At 46.3% G+C, this 10,244-nt stretch overlaps 1 protein-coding gene across 2 annotated transcripts in view; it reads right to left on the reverse strand.

The window, feature by feature from the left end:
* The window catches only part of RAB11FIP4 (RAB11 family interacting protein 4), a 110,383-nt gene extending 107,072 nt beyond the window's left edge, over positions 1-3,311 (reverse strand). For both annotated transcript variants that reach the window (XM_059485613.1, XM_059485611.1), the window contains exon 1: positions 3,114-3,311. In XM_059485613.1, coding sequence (XP_059341596.1) covers positions 3,114-3,257 — 144 coding nt within the window. In that variant the 5' untranslated portion in view covers positions 3,258-3,311. The remainder of the gene's footprint in view (positions 1-3,113) is intronic.
* Between the last annotated feature and the right edge of the window lie 6,933 nt (positions 3,312-10,244).

Consider the following 10,244-nt stretch of genomic DNA (forward strand, 5'->3'; position numbering starts at 1 on the left):
AGGTCCGCTGTAAATTCAGGAATTTGGAGACCTGGTTCTGCTCCTGGCTCTGCCAAATCAATACAATCAAATCCTTTTTCCCTCTAGTTGAACCACATGCTTCGCAGGGCAAAGTAAAAGCTTGCAAGCAAACTTGCTAGAACCTATTAGAAGCAGAGATTTCAAAAGCCCATTAAAATAAAATAGAAAAAGTTAACCAGAAACATTACAGTTTATTATTTTGACTGTGCAGGTAGGGAGTGCTTTGCTTGAAGGGAAAGCTGCTGCCTTGCTGCAACGATTTTGCCTTGGGGCAGTTTTCAGAGAGTTGTTATCTTTCAGGAATAATAAAATTCAGCATGTTGACTACACACCACACACAAGAAAGAAAAAGAAAACAGAAAGAAGAAGAAAAAAACCCACAAAAGGCTAAATGCCCTACAAACCCTACTAAAGTTAGTATTAAGAATTTGTAGACTCCAAACTTTGGATGGTGGTAGCTCTGAGGAAGTAGAGAAGAGACAGAAATCTGTGTGCCCTTCATAGATACTCTCTCATTTCATAGACATGACCCCAGGCTACTGTTGGTAAGTACCAGAATTACTCAGTACACAGTGCTACAAAATAGGACCCTATTTTGAATAGAATAATATTCTGTTTGTATTTCATAGCACATGAGGGCAAATCAATCTTCCACTGATGCTCATGGAAAGATTTCTTTGGATGTAAAGCGAGCCCAGATGGATGGAGCCCAAGAAGTTTAGCATAATCAAAAATATAATTAATTTTCATTGACAGTAAAAATGTTCTAATGTGTTAAAGAGAACTGCTGCCTAACAGTGTCTCCTCAGTTTAATTTCATGAGATGCATTTCCACACAGAACATGGGATGTTCCTGCAAGGTAGAAAGCACTGTGTTCCTTGGGAGAGCAGATTCTCACCATCTCCAAACATCAACTGTGATTCATCACACGAAAAGTTCACTTTTAACAAGCCTTTAAACTAGAGTTGCTCACCTACAGTGGTTGCTCTGGAGTAAATCTGCACTTGGAAAATTGATTCTGTATTTCAGTAGCAAACCTCTTTGGGTGATTTACAAATCCCATTTACTCAGCTGCTCCTTTGAAGTCAAGGGACTTCCAACACCAACTACACCCGGCACAGGGAAGTAAACCAGAACAAGTTATAATATAACACTGATAGATAAAGAAATAGGATATATAGATAAGACTTCTCTGTCCCAGTTTCACAAATATCTTATCAAACACTGCCAGTTACAACTGAAAGAAATACAGAGCAAGCATTTCTCAGCACTGGCACTCTCTTCTGTGCCTGGCCAGCCAGGCAGCCCATCCTGAAACATCACTGACAACTGGTACTTCTAGCCCTGTCTTTACTGGGATTTCCAGTTTTCTCTTTCTCTCCATTTAAATATTTTTCTACTAATATACTCCAATTCACTCTAAGCTTATGAGATCATCACCTGAACCCTCTGTTGCATCTTACAGAACCCACTCCACTCTCGCAACCTGAAAGATTGCTAAAACCAAAAAGAATTGTTGTGACCTCAGTGTCATCCTGCTGCAGAACAGCCAGTGGAATTTTGTCAGCCTTGCTCAGTGCTGCACAAGAAAGCCCCTGATCTGCTTCCAAATAAACACAGCAGTGCAAAAAGCAATTTGGATGCAGTTTATCTGGCAATAAGGATTTTAAAATACTTCTATTAGTTTATATAAAATTATACAAGAGACAAATAAACCCAAATCAATAAAACTTGTTACAATTACTCATTTCTCCTTATTTTGCTTGTTAAAACCACAAACTGCAGCTTCTCATTAAGAAAATGTTTAAGACCTGTGACTATCTGTAAGTAATAAGCCTTCTGTCTCCTGATTTCCTGATTTAATTCACAAGCTGTGTTCCATTACGAGTGGCAAGCTAGAAATACACACTTTGCTCCAACAATTACTTGAATTCACTCTGGCTTTGCTTCCTCTTTGGCATGCCTCTATAAATCACTGTTTTATTAGCTCCTCACATTAATTTGTTTTATTGTACTCTAAACGGTTGTTTGACACTGGTTTCCCAAACCTCGTCATAGTCCCAACTTCACTCCTCCTCCCGGGCACCCAAAGTTGCTGGGGTGCATCGTGAAATTGAACAGTAAAGTGCAACATCCCAAAAGGATGAAATTGAACAGTGAAGTGTAACATCTCAAAAGGATGAAATTGAACAGTAAAGTGTAACATCCCAAAAGGATGAAATTGAACAGTAAAGTGTAACATCCCAAAAGGATGAAATTGAACAGTGAAGTGTAACATCCCAAGAGCTCTGCTAAGAAAGCGTTTCCTGCTGGTTCATTTCGCTGGAGCTGCAGCCCTTGATTGAATCACTGAAGGGAACTGTCTCCATCCAGCGCACGGCGTTGCCCTCGCCGCCTCTGGCCCGAATCCCACTCCCATCTCCACTGATGTCACGATTTACACCGGCCCCACTGACGCAACGCTCCGCCGAGACCGGTGGCGCGACTCCAGATTTACGCTGTGTCACCGAAGGGCTGGGGGGAGCACGGATGAAGGGCTGGGGGGAGCACGGATGAAGGGCTGGGGGGAGCAGGGATGAATGGAGCCCTTATGCCCGGGCGGTTTGGGGTTCCTGCACAGGTGCTTCCCTGACTACCCAGACACCGCACCGGCTCCGCTCGCAATGCCCCACCGAGCTCAGCTCAGCCAGGACGGACAAAACCCGGAATAAAAACAGCCCTCGAAAGGAGCCGCGACCGGCCCCTGTACCGGAGGGGTCCAAGGCTGCCCCGAGGGACGGGAGATGCTCCTGGGGAAAGGGGGGGCCGGGCTGGTTTCGGGAAGGGCTCCACGGGAAAGGGGGAAGGCGGCTGATGGCCCTGAGGGCTCCAGGCCGCCAAGGGGAGGCTCTGGCACCCCCGAGGAACGGAGGGAGCCCGAGGCACCCCGAAAGGAGCGGGGCCGGGACCGGGCTGCCCCGAGGCACGAACCAGGGGCTCCCGAAGGGACGGGGAGCGCGGTGAGGGCAGGCGGGTGACGGGCGGCCCGGGCGGGGTCTGGCCACACACAGCAGGTGAAAGTTGCCCGGGGGCCGGGAGTCGCCGCACTCACCTCATCCCCCTGGCCGAACTGCAGCCCCAGGGCCACGAAGTGCTCCACGCGAATGAAGCCGTCCGCATCCTCATCGCACACATCGAAAACCTCCTTGAGCTTCCGCAGGAACCGCAGCAGGCTGGCCGGCTCCATCGCGGGCATTAGCTGGAGGCCGGCGGCACGGCCGCGGCCGCAGCAGCCATGATCGCCCGCGCCTTCAGCGGGTGCGTGACATCAGCTCCGGGGAGCGGGGCGGGAGCGACGGCGAGAAGGAGGAGGAAGGGATGGAGGGAGGGATGGTGGAGAGCGCAGGGAGGACGCGAGCCCCGGCGGAGGGAGGGAGCGAGCGACGGGCGGGAGAACAATAGGGCAGAGCGGGAGGATGGCGCTGAGGGAGGCGCGGCCGCCGCCAGGGGGCGCCGCGGGCAGCAGGGAGGCCCCGGCGGGGCCGGGAGGGACGGGGACACAGAAACGGGGGGACAGCGGAACCGGGGGGACAGAGACGGGGGGACAGCGGGCCCGAGAGCAGGGGGGCCGGGGGGACACGGAGAGCGGGGGAACAGCGGGACGGGATGTGGGAACAGCGGCCATGGCAGGGAAGCCGCCCGAGGAGCGGAGAACGGGCAGGGAGCGAGGCAGGGTGCACAGCAGGGACAGCAGCAGCAGCAGCAGCCCGGGACGCAGCTGGCCTGGCATCCCCCGGGCCCTGCGGCAGCGCACGGACCCTTCACTGCTCCATGCCTCAGTCCGACACCCCAAATAAAACACCTGTCACACTGTAATATTTTTTCTCAGAAAAAGCCTGGTCTGAATAGTTCCAGGGTAGAGGGGAGAAGCCGAGTGTAGAGAGTTAAGGGGCAATTAAGGCAGGGCAGGACAAGCGCAGCTCCCCGCGCTCAAGCGAGCAGGCAGAGCCGGGGAGGGATCGCCGCTTGGCCGGGCACTGCCACTGCCCACCCCCGCTTCAGTCAGGCAGAGCGGAACGAAGGGAGGTCCCTGCCTTTGCAGGATTCCTCATTAAAGCCGCCTGCAACTGCTGTGCTCCATGGCTGGGTTTTAATTTGATCTCTGTGCTCTGCCCCTTTTCTTTCTCTCAGGAGTGTTTTGGGCTGCCTTTGGAGCCCACAGCTGTGAGCTGCCAGAGGGGAGATGGGATGGCTCTGGCTCCTGCACTCAGACCAGGCACGATGAGTGCAGCTCTAGGGGAGGAAGGAGCTCAGGAGATCAGGCTCAGGTACTCGGTGCCTCTGCCAGCACTCCTTTCCTGCTGTAGATGCTGAGTGCAGGTGACCATCAATCACCGAGTGACGTCCTGTAGGTGATTGATAAAGCTGTCCAACTGAAATGACCATGTAAGTGCAGCAGGTTTTGAATCGAGACAGGATCCATTCATTTGCTTCTTGCAGTAGGAGAGGTCCATATGGCCCTTAACAACCCTGAAAATTCCACGATTAGAGCAATCTGCTCAAATTTATCTCTTTTGCAGAAACCAGTGTGTTCTCAGGAAGTTTTATTTCTTTGAGCATGAGTCTCTCAACACTTTTATGTGCAAATTCAAGGTTTGGAAAGAAGCTGGCTTGACAGCCCTGTAGCCTGCAAGTCAGTTGTCAATCAACAACACAGTGACAGCAATACAATTCCCCACATATTCACCCTCAGAGAGATAAGGAGCTGGTTCCAGAGCCTCTGCCACTTTGATCTTCCTTTATTTTTTACAAAAAAAAAAAAAAATCACAGAAGAGTTCTCCTTTCCCTCACTGATGTACTAAATGGTCTTTCCAGTCTGGGAAAAAAATAAATCAAAGTGCAGAGATCAGATGTGAACCTTGGAGAGCAAAGAATTTCTGAAGAGGTATGAGGAGATGTGAAAGGAAAAAGGGAAGCAGAATATTTGATCAGCAATCTTCTCTGGAGCTGTCTAGTTAGAGCAGGATTCTTGAGATATGGGGATGTTTAACTTTTATCTTGAGACCCTTGAACTCTTCAGGTTATATGGGGATTGAGCTCAGCACACCCTTGGGGACACCTATTCAAAATGTGTGAGCTGGTAGCCCTTGGAGTTGTGGGAAGATGCCAGGAATCAGTTCCTATTAGTCTAACTGCTCTGACATCAGTCCAACCTCCTCAAAGGCTCAGAGCACATCAGTGTCACTGTCCCACCTCGTTTGCTGAGCTTGTCTCAGTGACTCCTTTTCTGACTCCCCTCTCTGTGTGCAGGTGGGCAGCTGTGCCCACACTAGGAAGTGGAGTCACAATAAATATTGTGGTAGGAAAGTTTTTTTAAAAAACGGAATATTCCTGTCTGTCATGACCAGAGGAAGAGATCCACACCACGGAGGGGTTGTGCTCAATTTCATGAAATCCAGTTAATTTCCACTGACTCTCCTTTACCTTCTGCTGGAAGATGAAGGATCTTGGTCTAGATACCCAAGTAAGGGGCAACAGGGATTTAGATCAAAACTGTCATCATTAAAATCTGTGTCAATCTTGCACTAACTTGGAATGGGTGGATTCAGGGGACAAAGATTTGGGTTTAGACACTGTGGTTTGGGGAATTAATGAAGTCCAAAGACTGCCACAGACAGCCTGAGTGACAGCAAGCACTGGAATGAAGCTGATAAGAGAGCTGGAAAGGTTGTAGAAGCTGTCATTGCAGACAGCTGAACATGTGGAGCAAATATCTGACAGCTGGGAGATGATTTGATAGCAGCGAACACGGGAGAATTGGGATGAGAGATGCTGTCAGTAAGGGTCTGTGATCCTAAAGCTGGGGGTGTCCCATGGGGACTGAAATCAGGACAGTGAAGCAAACACTTGCCACCCACTTGCTGGGCAGCTGCTCTGCCAAGGTGAAGTTTTTAAGGCTGAATCCAGGAGGTTTTTTTTTATTTCCAGTGGTGGAACTGGCATTGCTCATCCCTGCTTTTCCACTTCTAGGTAGGATATGCACTATTTTCCCTTATTGGTATATCTAACTACCTGTTTAATCAGAGATAATTGGCAACTTCTCCATTTGACTCATGAACTATGTGAAATAAATATTTGACACACTGCCACTCTAGTTTCCTTCTAGAACTTGAAATATGACAAGTGGTGGTGCTACCATATTTGCATGCTAAGAATAAATAGTTAAAGATGAAATATTTCATTGCATACCACAGGCCATGGCTGTCATTTGCGGGATTTCTTTACAATCAGCTGCTTTTCCATCAATGTCAGTTCCACTCACATAGCAAATTGTAATCTGGTGTCAGAAACACTGTCTGAGGAGGGCACTCCCCAGGGCTGATGGCCCTGTCTATAATTCTAGTTGTGTTCCAGCCACACCCAGAGACCAGCCCCTACGAACAGCTTCACAGTACAATTTCTCTTCATAATACACAAAATATATCCCTCCTTGAATATTTGGCTTCTCATAGTCTTACTGTATTTTGAATCAAATCCTGTTTCCCATTGACTGCTCTGGCTAACCACAGATAACAGATGTACTTTATCAACTGGACATTCTCTTTAAATATCACAAACAACAGGTAACAGGCAGAAATAATCAGCTTATTAACAGCTTTGCCCCTGAGAACTTAAAAATACTTAAGAGGTAATGGAGTTTTCTCACACTATCTTAATTAAGTTTGGAACAGAAGCAAGATACTTGATTTTTTTACTGCCTTTCCTCTAATCTATTTTTCTATTATAAAAAGTTAAACAACAAGAATGAAACTTAAAAATTTTTGGAGAAATGTTTCTATAGGCAAGGATCTTCCTTTGAAATTTTCTTAATGCTATAGGACCTCACCTTGTAAAAGCTTTACTGGTTTAATTTTACACAGTAGGATGCTCTTGCTTGATTTCAACAGCATTCTTGCCAGGTTATGAATTAGGCATGAGCAAAACTGTGTCAGATGAGCCCAGCTAGAGAGCAACTGCACTAAATTCAAACACATTAATGCCTTATTTGCTTCTTCTTGCAGCACATATACTGCACAAAGACCAAACTACCTGTTCTCCCGAAGTTACAGCTAAAATAAACAATCTCTGTCGAGGTTCCCATAAAGCCGATTCCACCGGGAATTCCCAGGATCACAGGAATATTCCCGGTGTTCCCAGGGCTGCAGGTGCCAAGGCCAGCGTGTCCCCCTGGCATTCCGAGGTCTCCTGACTCCACCGAGTGGCCGCTCACTCCGCTGCACCTCTGTCCCCAACCAAGGCTGGCAAGAATCAACCGAATCAAGAGCCGAATGGACGAGATTTCTCCCTCTCCACACCCCACAGTCCTCCAGATGCCCTGGGGCCAAGCCTCTCCTCTCGGCACAGCCCAGAAACCTCCCCGTGCCTCAGGGAAAGGACAGCGCCTGCCCGCCTGTCTCCGAGCAGCCCCAAGTCATTGGGCAGGGTACATTCCCTCAGATTATAACATACAATTGCATCTGGCAACCTCTTGAGAGTAATAAAATGTTTCAAGCTCCAGGGAAACTCTGTGAAAAGCAGACCCAATGTAGTAGCAGCAGTCATGCTCTTTTCAACTTCTACCCCAAATTGTGCTGTTAGGTGACACACAGACATTCCTCTCTGGCTCTAACGAGGAAATTACATTAATAGACCTAAGCCCCAGATTCCCAAAGACTTTTTTCCTCTTTTCCTTCCCTCAGTTTGTTAACAAATAAATGAATCATCTAGAAAATCATCTAACAGCTGTAACAAACTGAGGATGCACCATCCAGTGTATTTTTTTTTTAGCCTAACTCACCCATAACAACAAATATACAGTTGAAAGTCATCTTTTACTGCTTCAAATTAAGTTTTAACATCTTGTTTATTTTGTCCTATCCAAGATGGACTATACACATCTGAATACATACATTCCATCTGCAGTTTTAGTAGAGCTGACTACAGGAATTTTATTCCCAGATACTGCTGTATTCAGCAAGGAGAAATGGGAGAGAATAATAAAATTAGAACATGGTATACCATACTGATACTAATGTCAGTCATCACTTGTGTTGTCTCCAAACAGATGGAGGGAGATGAGTCCAAGCTGGCTGATAATGGGAGATAAAGGACAGAACAAATTTATACAGGAGAATGTAGGTGCAGAATCTTTATTGCTGTGACCATCCACAGGCCAAGTGGGGCTGAGTCTGGTTCAAAGACACTCTGCAAACAGCTTGTAGAGAAATAGCCCTAAAAAGGACACTTCAGGACCAGGGAAGCAATAGAAAAGCAGCTTAACCAGGCTGGTTCTAGCACCTTTATAGATGAACTTTATACCTTTGTAGCTGCCTTCAGAAATGACTGGTAGGCATTGTCCAGTCTAGGCACCACAGTTTGCAGATGGAATTATTCCAGCTGCCTCTGAGAGGATTCACAGCATTTAAAAACTGATACAGCCCTATTCAGAACAGAATCTGCCTATAAATGTTGGTGTTGAAACTGGAGGATAAAAACTAGGGGAGAAATAAGCTCTTGGTTTTGAACCAGCTTCAGTAAAAGTGTGATGTTTGCCTCTCTGGCTTTGTTTTTTCAAGTCCCCTGTGAATCTGTCCTTGTTTTTGCCTACATGACATCCAAGTGAAATTTGGGCAAGTCCTACATCCTAAAGCTTGCCTTACCACAAGTGTACTTTGCATCCAGAATTGTGCAATAATGAGATGGAAATACTGAACAGCAGAGCCAGTGACACATTAGCTGGAATCTGTGTTTTTGGTCTTCTGAGACACAGTGCTGTGCCCTTATAGTGCCTTCTTTTCCAGCCTCAAGTAGGTTAGGAGGAGGGAATAAAAAAAGGCATGTCCTGAAGATTGCCACTTTAGGAGCATTTCAGACCAATGCTGGAAGTTCTGAGGTCCTCTATGGGTGGGACATGGCTTAGGAGTATTCCCAGCTGGTTTAGATCATTGCTATAGTTAATTCAATAATCAATTTTGCTAATGCTTGCCACTGAATTACTTAAACACAGTATAGAGTAATGGTCAATATATGAAATATGTCAGGATGCTTTGCTTTCCTTGGCAATGTTTTAGGTGCCTGGTTGAAAACTGCTGCATTAGGTGTTCATGCTAACACACCCCTTCTCCTCCCACATGGTTCTCTGCTACCTCACTCACCTACCACAAAGGAAAAAATCCTCTCCAAGCAATGACCAAATGGTTCACTTGTTCCTCTACAAGACCTGTAACTACTTCTTAACTATCAAATCTATCATACAGCAAATGCTAAAGCCAGGTTCAGAGAAACTTTGTGAGAGTTAGAATAGAACTCTGCTCTGTTGAAGTTCTTACTGTTTCTGCATCAGTTTGTGGGCCAGATAAATTACTACTCCATTCCTGAATCCCCTCTGGAAAATCATGAATATGTCTCAGAGTTCAGAAGTGACACATAAAAATTGTGCTGCCATACATAAGAATACTTACAGGGTAACAGACACAACATGACAACGAAGAAGTGCTCCAAGATTTCCATCTTGCTTCAGTACACAGACATTCTTCTTTTGTTGTGGCTTTGAAAGAAACTTCTAAGATTCTTTCGCTGGCTTGGAGAAGGTAGATTGTTATAGAAAGTTATACTGTTCATGCTGAAGCAGCATGCTGAATTACTGATTTTTAACAGAGATCTGTTCCTGTGAAAATTAACTTAAACTGATGGTGAGCAAAATAAGTCAGTGGCTGTCAGGCTACCTATGCAATCAGAGCCTGCAGCTGCAGAGGATGAAATACAAACACTGGGCTGTTTTCTTCAGAGTGATCCAGCATCTGTAAAATATCCTACTAATATTTAGAATTAATCACTCTAATGGATTTGCCAAGTGACTGCCCTTATCTGGAAAAGGCACAGTGCATGAAATCAAAGTGGACAAATGATATCACTGCCCATCAGATACACAGCAGGACCTGAACTCCTTTCAAAGCAACTGATTTCTTACAGCATCTGCTGGGCAGGTGACCTACCTTTGTGAGGATCTAGAGCTGTGACACACCCATGACAAAGCCTTTACTGGAGTAAAACAAATTTTCCTTGATGCTAATGGATTGCTGCTTTGTTGTTTGCATTTAAATGAACCCTGGTTAAAAGCCTGTCTCCATAGGTTTTTATTCTAGCACATTTAGATTTGGCATAGCCCCTAAAACCAACAAATCGTTACCACCAGCCTTCTTG

The sequence above is a fragment of the Ammospiza nelsoni genome, chromosome 19 (assembly GCF_027579445.1).
Source record: "Ammospiza nelsoni isolate bAmmNel1 chromosome 19, bAmmNel1.pri, whole genome shotgun sequence".
In the NCBI taxonomy this organism is placed as follows: Eukaryota; Metazoa; Chordata; class Aves; order Passeriformes; family Passerellidae; genus Ammospiza; species Ammospiza nelsoni.